The sequence below is a fragment of the Coregonus lavaretus genome, assembly GCF_964263955.1.
Source record: "Coregonus lavaretus genome assembly, chromosome: 30".
Classification (NCBI taxonomy): Eukaryota; Metazoa; Chordata; class Actinopteri; order Salmoniformes; family Salmonidae; genus Coregonus; species Coregonus lavaretus.
This window is the reverse complement of record NC_140017.1, coordinates 16,856,350-16,870,113: the sequence shown is the minus strand read 5'-3', so window position 1 is coordinate 16,870,113 and position 13,764 is coordinate 16,856,350. Positions and strand designations below refer to the sequence as shown.

The following is a 13,764-nucleotide window of genomic DNA, read 5'->3' as shown; positions in this document are numbered from 1 at the left end:
TAGTGCACTAGAGAATAGGGTTCCATTTCAGACACACCCTGGGTTTGCAGGTTGTCACAACTTGTTCCTGGTTCTACTCACCAGGTAGATGACATCCACGGAGCCCTTAGGGATGGTCTCCCCTACGATGGCGTACTGGATGGTGATTGACACTTCCTCCCCACATGCCAGTGGTTTCTCCATCTTCTGAATAGCCAGAGAGCTGGACGTTTTACTGTGAGGGGCAGTGTGCTGGATCAGTGAGAGAATGTGTTGCCCTCTGTTGAAATAGGGGACCCTGTATCTAGTGTTCTCCTCTTGTGGTGTGTTGCTTACCTGGAAAGCAAAAGAGGGAAGAGAGAGTATAACTGAAGGCTCAATCCCAAATCAACCCTTAGAGCTCCACCTTGTCCTCTGATAGGCTAAGTGGAAGTTCACCATATTGCTTATTATACCAATGGGAATCTTCTCAGATCTCCACAAGAACGTGGTAGGCCCTAGGGTGTAGGGTCAAGGGGGTGATTTGGGATAGCGCATGAAGAGACTTCAGAGTCTTTCAAAACCTAGAAGGAATCATACTTACTATGAGGTTAATATTCTCTTTGGGCATACTGGTTGTGTTGAGAGAGAAACTGGCTATACCATGACTGTCCGTGGTTAGGTTCTGGAGACGATGTGAGGACCAGCCTTTCTTCTCCAACAGGTAGACTAACATGTCAGAGATAGGTGTGTTGTTGTAGTGAACAACGTTTATCTGATGAAAAAGGGGGGAAAGTTCTATGAAGTGATGCTACATGTGTCACTGTTACCTACCATTGGTAGTTAGGTAAACAGGAATGTCAAAGAGCAAATGGCATCCACAATTCAACAAAGTTCAAGAAACAATAACACTCGATTTGGACTTACCTTGCCCTCAATAATTGATCCATGTTCATAGATTTTGGGTGTGTCGACAAATGTGAGTTTTCCAATCAGATAGGAGAGTGCTATGTGTTTTTCCTCTGACTGTGTAATACCTGTCAAAGAAAAACAAATGATAATAGCATGGTTTATTTCACAACCACACGTGCCACCATGATGCACAATGGCAGTTCACAATGCAGAAGCTGAATTGCAGTGCAGCTTACATAAGATTTAAAAACATTATTAAAAACAGAAAACATTAAATGATGTCATCACTTTTCCCAACTCCAAATTCTTGTGATGAATGACTTGCCTGTCCCCTCCTCCTCTACTTTTGCGTTGAAACTAAGCTTGTCTATGAGCATTTTCTGGCCAGCATTCTTTGTGAAAATTGACATGTTGAAGACATGAGAAGCACAGCCAGTTTGATCAATCTGGGAAAAGCAAGCAAAAGCCCACACATTAAGAACTGATTTAAATGAATTTAACCACATCACATTAAAATGTAATATGATGTGAAAACAATTATACTGATGATAGTTTCTTCAGGAAAGCATACAGACCTTTATTGACTCTTTGTGGCATGGGGGTGTATAATCAGGAACTCCTTGTGGATTTTTCTCATCAATTATTATTGGGATCAATACATTGTATCCTAAAGGTCGGCACAACTCTACCTCTGCTTTACCAGGTACAGGCTGTCCATATGTGTATCTGATTTTATTTTCATAATAAAACACATAAAAAACATAAAACATCATACATTTCCTACTTAGAGAGACATAGTATATTATAAACCTCATATGAGACATTACAAAGGCTCATACATGCATGCTTACAACAACTTATAATGCATTATACCTGCAGGCATTCTTTAAGTCAATGCATCTGGACCTGTATTCATAAAGCCTCTCAGTGTATGAGTGCTGATCTAAGGTCAGTGTGATCTTTTGATCACATGGACAGGGGAGATGTGATCCTAGGTCAGCAATCCTACTCTGAGAAGCAATTTATGACATTGAGCAGTAGTAGCATTGTAGGTCTTCAATTAGTATTTGTCATTAGCTCAGACCTGGGTTCAAATACATGCATATTTAAGTATTTGTTTCCAAATACACTATTTCAAATAACCCTAGGACCAAACAGACTTGGGTTGAAATGGAGTATTAAAATAGTTGTATTTTAAATGTATTTAAGTATTTCCAAATACATTCCAATACTGAATTACTTGTATTTTCAAAGAAAAAATATCAAAATACTTACTTTGAAATGTATGTAAAAGTAATTAAAATACTTAATATAGTATTTGAATCAAGTTCTGCATTACCGTAATGCGATTAATTAGACAGTGACATTTAGCGGTGTTACACATTGTCTTGTAACTACAGTGCATTGCAAAATGGCGATACTGTACTGTTGACTCACGTTGCACACACTTGTACTTTATACTCCTCATGAACAATGCTGATCTCATCGGTGAGGTTCATTTTAATCTCAAACTTTGGTAAAACTAGATGTGAAAGAACAGAAGTTAACTCATGAATATTCCAGTATTGTGACGTATTGATTCAACTGGCAGATCCATAATATTATGTAGCATGAAAGGTAAAAGAAAGAAGCTCAATTTACCATATTTTTCTACCTTGAAGTGATGGTATATTTTGTTATCACCAATCCACACTACAATAGCATAAGATCCTACAGGTGCTTCAGAGTTCAGGGGGTGAGAAAGCTGCAGAATGTTGCCACTGGATGAAGTATTGACCCACTGTCCAATCCTGTTCTGATGAACATCCTGTTGATTCATAGAACAAGGGACATGTTTAGTAGGGCACAACATTGTGGAACGTTCAGATACAAATATGTTATGTAGGCCAAACATGCCTGTCTAACATGTAGAATAAGGAGTCACGTCAGTTCTATTCATTACATTCTATCTGCAACGTTCCGAAGTTTGCTTGTTGAAGGTGGCCCAGATGTTATCACATAAAGCTTATAGGGAGTCTTCTAGTAACTGCCATGTGGAAATGAATGATGACCTCCAGTACCTAGCTGGTGGAGTCATTGTCTTATGTCGTAGTATTTAGTGACAGTCATCATAAATTGACAGACGAATAAGGCTCTTACCTCAAGTTCCACAATGTTGTACTGTGAAGGGCAAGACAAAAGATTGGTTAATGTTTTATGAATAACTCTCAAATTCCCCCAAAATGAACAGAGGAGCAAAGCTGTCTACAACTATAGGGACTAGGTAGGTGCTTGGATTTGTCTCTTCAACTAAACATCACAAGTAGTATTTGCACTGGAACTCTAATGTCAATTCAGTAAATTAATTCAATCTCAGGAAAGAAAATCCCATACAATCCAATCTGACCTACAGTATATGAATGGAAAACCCCATGTCCTGTGGTGAAGGTTTGAGGATCTTAAAATCCACCCACACAGGTTTATTTAGAGAACCTCTGCAGAACCTTTGCCCTGAGTGCTATGTGCCTCAAATGTTTGTGTAGCCTTATCAAACAGACAGATTTTGGATTTTGCCCAATAGTTGTTCAAAACATTTCCCATTTCCAAAGTCTTATTGTTCATGGAGTACTAACAAGATGTGTATGACATGTCATAGCTACTTGATTGCTAAATTAAAATAACAATTTACAGTATATTCTACATAATAAGCCTTGTCCGTAAGGAAGGAGCCTATGTCCTGTTTCTGTAGCATGAAGGAGCCTGGACAGGACGCTAGTCTATTGCTGGGCATTAACCTCAATCCATCTCCTTAATGTTCAGTGCCAAGCAGAGTGGCATCGGGTCTCATTTTTAGAGTCTTTGGTAAGGCTCGACACCCTCAAACTTCCATTCTCAGTGAGGACACTAACCACAAGGCCGCAGAGTTGAGTTGGTTGGACAATATCGTACATAGTGTTACATAATACCTGAATGCTATGTGTATCAGACAGTAATGTGACGTTGTGACCCTTGAGATCTGTCTTTCTGTTTGAAAGAGTGGAGATACTGATCTAAAGGACGACCAAATACAGGTAATTGTTTTCAATATTCAATGTTGCACATTTATAACACTCACCAGCTGATTGACAGGGCTAAAACTGGTATCCAAGGTGATCACTCTAAACTGCACTGAAAAAAGACAATGAAAAGACAAAGACAAGCACTCAATGAGAATTTTAGAAGCATAATTTAGCTAACTTTCCCAGGTTTTCCAGAAATCCCTGTTGAAGGATTCCCAGATTCCAGGAATCTTTCAGCCAGGATTTCTGAAAAACCTGGGATTTTCAGGAAAGTTAACAGAATTTTGCAAGACAGCTTTTCTGGATAATATTTTAGTGTTGGTACTAAAGCCCCAATTCAATAAATTGCAGATAAAGGAAAACTGCTCTGCGAGTTCGCTGAAAATATTTACACTATCGATATATTTTTATTAATTATATGTAACCCTTACTTTACCAGGTAAGTTGACTGAGAACACATTCTCATTTACAGCAACGACCTGGGGAATAGTTACAGGGAGAGGAGGGGGGGATGAATGAGCCAATTGGGATCCAATGATAATGTCCAGCAGAGGAACAGCTTTTAACATGTGGTATGTTGGTTCAAACTCCAGTGTACATATTCTGAGTGAACCCACAGCAGATTTTTTATTTATCTGCACCTGATGGTCCTCTTTCAAGTGTCTCTGGGATGACAGAGCATAATAGAAACATGCTATCACCTAATTGTCCTGTTTCTTAGCAAGCAGACTAATTGTGTACTGGCTCTGTGTAGAATTACCTGTTTGTCCCGGGTTGTAGATTGGTTTATCCGTTTGGATGAATGTCATCGGGCTGTACGGTTTGATCATGACTTTTCTCTGCTCTGTCGATAGAAACGTTTCACCTCGAATCTCCACCTTAAATCTTTGCACTTTGTCACTCTCCACATGAGGGGCCTGTCAGGGAGAAAACAAACCAATAACATATGATCCAGTGTGGCTTAGTTGGTAAGAACGTGCTGCTAACAACATCAAGGTTGTGAAGATTCAATCACTTCTCCTTTCATCAGTGTGTTTTAAAAATGCTTTTTCTTTAGTAGTTGATGTCATCTTTTTTATGTCAAATTTCAGCCTGAATTCCAGAAAAGTTATAGTAAGCCACCACATTGATATTTCCCATAAAATAAGATGGCATTGCACACACAAATAAGAGATGCATCACAAAGCTAAGAAGTATAGTAAACTCTTATTGGAATGGTTCTGGATGTCGCCCAGTGCGGGGCTGACCTGAAACTGGAAGCAGCGGTGAAACTCTTGGTCAGAACTCTCTTGGAGAATAATTTTTTTCTGTCCATCGGCGATCAGAGATATGGTCATGACCAGGGTCTCTTTGGGCTGCAGAAGGCTGGCACATAGCTTAGCCTCTGAGCCTGCCTGGATCACTGCAGGAATGGCTACCATGTAAACCCTACAGAGAACATATGCACGCACAGCAACAAACACACAGGAAAATCAGTACAAAATGAGAGGGCACTTCTAAACAAGAAACTACAGATGTAGGATCTTAATTTGACCAGTATTGTCAAAGAAAAATAATCCTGCAGCAACAGGATTTGAACATTTAGTCCATAATGTTGCTTGATCAGTGGTACCCTTACGAAAAAAAACACATGAAATTCACGTGATCACATCAATGAGAGTACTTTACTTTAAAAGGCATAATTGACATTAATTTACAGGTTTGTTCCAGGGACGTCACCAATAATGTTTTTAGGATGTTCTTAGAACGTTGTGTCATGGTCCCCTGGAGGTTTTTGTCTAGTTGCGGTGAAAATACAGTATTTATACGTTTTTGTATTTGGATGGGATGGGGGGGGGGGTGAATGGGCCAATAAAAAATAAAAAATCAAGATAAAAAAATCAAGAATAATTTTTGAAAAGCCTATATTTGTAGGTGAAATACACAGAACAAATATCTGCAGAAAGGATAGATGAAAAACCATTCTAAATTTGCTCTCTGACAGAGAGAATGTTACTCCAGGACGAGACGCCACATGTCTGATTACTAAATTCTAACTGACTGCAGATTTACTTACGGTCTTGGAGTTTTTTGACAGACACAAAGCCAGTGAAAGCAGACAAAGAGTATCCATCTCCAAACGTGATGCCCAGAAGGAACCATGACTCAATGAGAGAAATAAAAACACCAGGTCAGCCTATATCCCAGTATTCCTACTGGCAAGACCTCCCTACTGCACTGTGTAGAGGACAAGCAGAGGAACCGGTGTAGCCAGGTTAAATGATTGAAGTAAAAGCCTTGTGAATATTTGACCAATTTGTGTCAATAACAGTGATTTTCAGTGATTGGCAGATTCTCTGGCTTTGAGACTACACATGCACCATCAATATACATACAGTACAGTGTACGACATTGGCTTGCACTATAACCTGATTACATCTCAATAGTTTGCATGCAATGCCTGTGTTTTTTACTTTGTCCATTAGATATAGTGGGGTCCAAAATTATTCAATCCCTTGATAAAGATGAGCAAAAAAGACTGTAAAATAAATAATACAAATACTGAGCTATATGGTATGATATTTTTTGGAACAGTTATATTATTTTATACTTATACATTTGTTCAGAGAAATATATTTTGTTTAACAAGTAATACCAAAAATCTCGAAAACATAAGGTTATAAATTATTGGATCCCCGGTTCTCAATACTCCAGCACCCTCCCCTTTCGGGGATAATGATACTGAGCCTTTTTCTCAAATGTTTTATGAGATTGGAGAACACATTGGGAGGGATCTTAGACCAATCCTCCATACAGAATCTTTCCCGATCCTTGATATCCTTCATCTGTGCTTATGGACTTTCCTCTTCAATTGAAACCACAGGTTTTCAATGGGGTTCAAGTCTGGAGACTGAGATGGCCATTGCGAAATGTTGATTTTGTGGTCAATTAACCCTTTTGGGGTTTTTTGATTTGTACTTGGGGTTATTGTCTTGCTGGAAGATTCACTTGAGGTTGTACCATGTGAGTTCATATGTTTACCTGTGAAGTGTACCTTTGACTTTTTTGTACCTCAGGGAAAAACATTGTACCCAGAGCCGGCTCTACAGGGTGGCAAAAGCCGGGCATGGACCCCCAGATAGAATTTGTGCCCCCACAGTTTTGTTTCCCCATAAACATAACAAATGGTATATGAATTACAATGCACCTGACGACCTGTTGGATTGAACAAAAACTTAACCAGTGGAAGCAGAGTTTATTGATTCTTGCAAAGTGAAATCACATCCACAGCCAGCAACAACAAATGGACCCCACTCAGTGTTCTTCAAAGATACGGCGGGCCTTTGTCAGCAATGCAGACTGTGCTGTTAGCACTGAAACATCGATTTTGAATAACATATGGGACATCTACAGCAATGTGCAAAAATGTATTCAGCATGTTACATCAATGAAAAGCCCAGCATGTCCAGCTGGCATTTGAGAGGGACCTGACAATTACATTTCATCAGGAAGGAGAATGGAATCAGAATCTTCTCATGAGTTTCAACACAGCATGGAGGAGGCTGCAACTCGTCTAAATAGTAAGCTACAACCTTTATGGCCCTGGCCGCCGTGCTAGAATTATACATTAATTGGTTTTCCCTCACGTAAGCCTAGGGGTCGTTTGGCTCGTGGGGCTTCTCTTCAACATGCTTTCTTGTGTGCAAAATCACAGTTGTTGTGTATATGGCTGTATTTCAGATAGGCCTACATTTTTGTACATGTTGTATGTGGGACCAATACCATGTGTAGCCTACGAAAGCATATGTGGGAACTCCTTCAAGACTGTTGGAAAAGCATTCCAGGTGAAGCTGGTTGAAAGAATGCCAAGAGTGTGAAAAGCTGTCATCAAGGCAAAGGGTGGCTATTTGAAGAATCTCAAATATAAAATATATTTTGATTTGTTTAACACTTTTTTGGTTACTACATGATTCCATATGTTTCATTGTTTTGATGTCTTCACTATTATTCTACAATGTAGTCATGCATATACACTACAGGTCAAAAGTTTTAGAACACCTACTCATTCAAGGGTGTTTTTAATTTAAAAAATAAAGAAACACCCTTGAATGAGTAGGTGTTCTAAAACGTTTAACCTGTAGTATATATGCATGACTCACACATACTGGTAGCCTAGTTTCAGCTGAATATCATCTGTCAAACTGGTCTCACAGACTAGACATAACATAGTAAAAGTAAATCCGGTACAATCATATTAGTAAGATGTGTTACGTTTGGTATGGTTATACAAGACAGATGGCTACTTAAGGCAAGGAAGGAGGGAGGGTTGGCGGCCATGCGGGGGGGCAGGCGTATTACGCATAAATACTGTATTCTCACTGCATCTATCAAAAACCTCCAGGGGACCATGACACAACGTTCTAAGAACGTCCTAAAAACATTATTGGAGACGTCCCTGGAACAAACCTGGAACAGCACAAAACCTGCAGGGGACCATGACTGTTTAAATTGAATTATTGTCAATTATGCCTTTTAAAGTAAAGTATTCTCATTGACGTGATCACATGTGAATTTCATGTGTTTTTTTCATAAGGGAACCACTGATCAAGCAACATTATGGACTAAACGTTCAAATCCTGTTGCTGCAGGATTCTTTTTCAATGACAATACAGGTCAAATTAAGATCCTACATCTGTAGTTTCTTGTTTAGAAGTGCCCTGTCATTTTGTACTGATTTTCCTGTGTGTTTGTTGCTGTGCATGCATATGTTCTCTGTTCGGTTTACATGGTAGCCATTCCTGCAGTGATCCAGGCAGGCTCAGTGTCACGATCGTCGTATTGAATAGACCAAGGCGCAGCGTGATGAACGAACATGGTTAACTTTATTATCTTTAGTGATAATAGAAACAACAATCAACAAAACAAGAAACGACTCGTGAAGTCCACGGTAACAATGACCAACACGGAACAAGAACCCACCAACACAAAGGGAAAACAGACAGTTTAAATATGGCTCCCAATTAGAGACAACCAACGACAGCTGACACTCGTTGCCTCTGATTGGGAGTCACTCTAGCCAACATAGAAATAAACACATAGAATGAACACACCCTGGCTCAACATATAGAGTCCCAGAGCCAGGGTGTGACAGTACCCCCCCCTAAAGGCGCGGACTGCGACCGCGCCTCAACTTGAACAAAACAGGGGAGGGCTGGGTGGGCATACCTCCTCGGCGGCGGTTCTGGCTCCGGCCTTGCCCACCACCCTCCAATAAACCCCCCATAGCGCCCCTGGTCCAGTCTGGCCCCGCTGGCTGGAGCTGAACTGGACTTAGCAGGAGCGGTTAGCTTCAGCTCCGTAGTGGAGCAGTTGACCGGTACCTTACCAGGCACCGGTGACCCAGGCACGGGTTGTGCTGGACTGACGACGCGCACCCCTGGCTTGGTGCGTGGAGGAGGAACGGGCCTTACCAGGCTGACGACTCGCACCCCTGGCTTGGTGCGTGGAGGAGGAACGGGCCTTACCAGGCTGACGACGCACACCGTAGGCTTGGTGCGTGGAGCAGGGACAGGCCGGGCTGGGCTGGCGACGCACCCCGTAGGCTTGGTGCGTGGAGCAGGGACAGGCCGGGCTGGGCTGGCGACGCACACCGTAGGCTTGGTGCGTGGAGCAGGGACAGGCCGGACTGGGCTGGCGACGCACACCGTAGGCTTGGTGCGTGGAGCAGGGACAGGCCGGACCGGGCTGGCGACGCACACCGTAGGCTTGGTGCGTGGAGCAGGGACAGGCCGAACCGGGCTGTGGAGACGGATAGGAGACCTGGAGTGAAGAGCGGCCACAACCCGTCCTGGCTGAATGCCTACCTTCACACACTCTGTGTGAGGCATCCGCACAGGACGTACAGGGCTGTGTACCCGTACTGGCATAACAGCACGTAACACTGGAGCAGGATATCCGGGACCGCGGAGAGGCATTGGAGACCACGAGCGTTGAGCCGGCACACTCCGTCCTGGCTGCATACCCACTTTCGCACGACACGTGCGGGGTGCTCGCACAGGACGTACAGGACTATGCCGGACCACTCGTGGTACAGTACGCCGCTCCGCATACCGCGGAACCTGCCCCGTCCCATGCTGCCATGCCTGAGTACGGGAAGTTGGTTCCGCTCTCCATCCAGGCTCCGCCAACCTGCCTTCTGGCCCCCCTAACCCGGTGGCCTTCTCTCCAAATCGCCCTGTGGCAGCCTCCTGCTGCCCAGCCGCCCATGCCGTGTGCCCCCCCCTAAAAATGTTCTGGGGTTGCCTCTCGCCTGTCCGACGTTGACACTGCTGACGCCGCTGCTCCTCTCTCGCCAGGGCCTTAATCCTAGCCCATGGCCCTTTTCCCCCGAGCATGTCCTCCCAGGACCACACTTTGCCCACCTGGGCCATCGCCAACCTCTCCATCTCCTTTCCCGGCGCTTCCTCCCATGTCCAGTCCAAGATCTGTCCCTGGACACGCTGCTTGATCCTTGTATGGTGGGTTCTTCTGTCACGATCGTCGTATTGAATAGACCAAGGCGCAGCGTGATGAACGAACATGGTTAACTTTATTATCTTTAGTGATAATAGAAACAACAATCAACAAAACAAGAAACGACTCGTGAAGTCCACGGTAACAATGACCAACACGGAACAAGAACCCACCAACACAAAAGGAAAACAGACAGTTTAAATATGGCTCCCAATCAGAGACAACCAACGACAGCTGACACTCGTTGCCTCTGATTGGGAGTCACTCTAGCCAACATAGAAATAAACACATAGAATGAACACACCCTGGCTCAACATATAAAGTCCCAGAGCCAGGGTGTGACACTCAGAGGCCAAGCTTTGTGCCAGCCTTCTGCTACCCTACGAGACCCTGGTCATGACCATATCTCTGATTGCCAATGGACAGAACAAAAGTCTTCTCAAAGAGAGTTCTGACCAAAAGTTTCACCACTGCTTCCAGTTTCAGGTCAGCCCAGCACTGGGCGACATCCAGAACCATTCCAATAAGAGTTTACTATACTTCTTAGCTTTGTGATGCATCTCTTAATTTTTGTGCAATGCCATCTTATTTGATGGGAAATATCAATGTGGTGGCCTACCATAAGTTTTCTGGGATTCAAGCTGAAATTTCACATAAAAAAAGATGACATCAACTACCAAAGAAAAAGCATTTTTAAAACACTGATGAAAGGAGAAGTGATTGAATCTTCACAACCTTGATGTTGTTAGCAGCACGTTCTTACCAACTAAGCCACACTGGATCATATGTTATTGGTTTGTTTTCTCCCTGACAGGCCCCTCATGTGGAGAGTGACGAAGTGCCAACATTTAAGGTGGAGGTTTCAAGGTGAAACGTGTCTATCGACAGAGGAGAGAAAGGTCATGATTAAACCCTACAGTCCAATGACATTCATCCAAACAGATAAACCAATCTACAACCCGGGACACACATGTAATTTTACACAGAGCCAGTACACAATTAGTCTGCTTGCTAAGAAACAGGACAATTAGGTGATAGCATGTTTCTATGATGGTTTGCTCTGTTATCACATGTTGCTTTTACAGTAAGGTGCAGATAAAGAAAAAATCCACTGCGGGTTCACTCAGGATATATACACTGGAGTTTGAAACAACATAACCCATGATACAAGCTGTTCCTCTCCTGGACATTATCATTGGATATCGATAGTGTAAACATTTTCAGCGAACTCGCAGTGCAGTTTTCCTTTATCTGAATTGGGGCCTTAGTACCAACGGTGTCAAATATTATCCACAGTAGCTGTCAAAAGTTTGTCTTGCAAAATTCTGGTAACTTTCCCGAAAATCCCTGGTTTTCCAGAAATCCCGGTTGAAAGTGTCCTGGAATCTGGAAATCCTTTAATGGGATTTCTGATAAATCAATGAAAGTTAGCAAAATTATGCTTCTAAAACTCTCATTGAGTGCCTGTCTTTGTCTTTTCATTGTCTTTTTACAGTACAGTTTAGAGTGATCACCTTGGATACCAGTTTTAGCCCTGTCAATCAGCTGGTGAGTGTTGAAAATGTGAAACATTGAATATTGAAAACAGTGACCTATTTGGTCTTCCTTCAGAACAGTATCCCCACTATTTCAAACAAAAAGACAGATACAGAAGAATCTCAAGGATCCCAACATCATAATACTGTGCGATAGACATGGCAATCAGCTATTATGTAACACTATATACAGTTTTGTCCTACCAAATTGTTACAGTGTCCGCCTTATGGTTAAAGTGTCCGCCCTGAAAATGGAAGGATGGGGGTTCAATCCCCAGTGGAGCAATACCATAGACTCTAAAAATGGGACCCGAAGCCTCTCTGCTTGGCACTCAGCATTAAGGAGATGGATTGGGGTTAATGCCGAGTGATAGACTAGCGTCCTGTCCAGGCTGCCTCAAGCTACAGAAACAGGAGATAGGCTCCTGCCCTATGGACAAGGACAAGGCTTATTATGTACATACTGTAAATGCTTATTTTAATTTTAAACGAGCCATCACATGTCATACACATCGCATTAGTACTTCATGAACAATAAGGCTTTGGAAATGGGGAATGTTTTGAACAACTATTTGGTAAAATCCAAATCTGTTTGATAAGGCTACACAAACAGTTGAGACACATAGCACTCAATTCAAACATACTGTACATGTCTGCAGAGGTTCTCTAAGTAAACCTGTGTGGGCTGATTTGAAGGTCCTCAAACATTCACCACAGGACATTAGGTTTTCCATTCATATAGGTCAGATTGGAACATATGAGAATGTTTTTCCTGAGATTGAATTAATCTACTGAATTGACATTAGAGTTCCAGTGCAAATACTACTTGTGATGTTGAGTTGGAGAGACAAATCCAAGCACCTGCCTAGTTCCTATAGTTGTAGACAGTTTTGCTCCTTTGGTCATTTTGGGGGAATTTGAGAGTTATTCATAAAACATTAACCAATCTTTTGTCTTGCCCTTCACAGTACAACATTGTGGAACTTGAAGTAAGAGCATTATTAGTCTGTCAATTTATGATGACTGTCACTAAATACTACGACATAAGACAATGACTCCACCAGCTAGGTACTGGAGGTCATCATTCATTTCCACATGGCAGTTACTAGAAGACTCCCTATAAGCTTTATGTGATAACATCTGGGCCACCTTCAACAAGCAAACTTCGGAACGTTGCAGATAGAATGTAATGAATAGAACTGACGTGACTCCTTATTCTACATGTTAGACAGGCATGTTTGGCCTACATAACATATTTGTATGTGAATGTTCCACAATGTTGTGCCCTACTAAACATGTCCCTTGTTCTATGAACCCACAGGATGTTCATCACAACAGGATTGGACAGTGGGTCAACACTACATCTAGTGGCAACATTATGCAGCTTTCTCACCTCCTCAACTCTGAAGCACCTGTAGGATCCTTTACCATTGTAGTTTGGATTGGTGAAAAAAAGATATACCATCACTTCAAGGTAAAAAAATATGTCAGGTTGAGCTTCTTTCTTTTACATTTCATGCTACATAATATTATGGCTCTGGCAGTTGATCAATGCATCACAATCCTGGAACATTCATGAGTTAACTGCTATTCTTTTATATCTAGTTTTGCCAAAGTTTAAGATCTAAATGAACCTCACCAATGAGATCAGCATAGTTCAAGAGGAGTATAAAGTAGTGTGTGCAACGTGAGTCAACACTATTGACGTTTTGCAAAGCACTGTAGTTACAAGACAATGTGTAACTCCACTAAATGTCACTCTCCAATTATGCTAATGCTGACCTGGATTCAAATACTATTTTCAATATTTCAATTACTTTCACATACAT

The 13,764-nt window shown here is 42.0% G+C and overlaps 1 protein-coding gene and 1 long non-coding RNA gene across 4 annotated transcripts in view; one reads left to right on the top strand and one right to left on the bottom strand.

Moving 5' to 3' along the window:
- LOC311105469 (alpha-2-macroglobulin-like) overlaps positions 1-6,163 on the bottom strand; it is a 40,413-nt gene extending 34,250 nt beyond the window's left edge. For all 3 annotated transcript variants that reach the window (XM_084147639.1, XM_084147640.1, XM_084147641.1), the window contains exons 1-12: positions 5,965-6,163; positions 5,156-5,336; positions 4,669-4,825; positions 3,965-4,017; positions 3,010-3,030; positions 2,512-2,677; positions 2,308-2,392; positions 1,446-1,596; positions 1,196-1,316; positions 886-995; positions 563-733; positions 82-315 (exon numbers count right to left, since the gene is read on the bottom strand). In XM_084147639.1, the coding sequence (XP_084003765.1) occupies positions 82-315; positions 563-733; positions 886-995; positions 1,196-1,316; positions 1,446-1,596; positions 2,308-2,392; positions 2,512-2,677; positions 3,010-3,030; positions 3,965-4,017; positions 4,669-4,825; positions 5,156-5,336; positions 5,965-6,050 (1,536 nt within the window). In that variant the 5' untranslated portion in view covers positions 6,051-6,163. The remainder of the gene's footprint in view (positions 1-81; positions 316-562; positions 734-885; positions 996-1,195; positions 1,317-1,445; positions 1,597-2,307; positions 2,393-2,511; positions 2,678-3,009; positions 3,031-3,964; positions 4,018-4,668; positions 4,826-5,155; positions 5,337-5,964) is intronic.
- A 5,055-nt stretch (positions 6,164-11,218) lies between these two features.
- On the top strand, positions 11,219-12,925 carry LOC311105476. Its single transcript, XR_014610266.1, has 3 exons — positions 11,219-11,372; positions 11,896-11,948; positions 12,904-12,925. It is a non-coding gene; the product is annotated as an uncharacterized lncRNA (long non-coding RNA).
- The last annotated feature ends 839 nt before the right edge of the window (positions 12,926-13,764 follow it).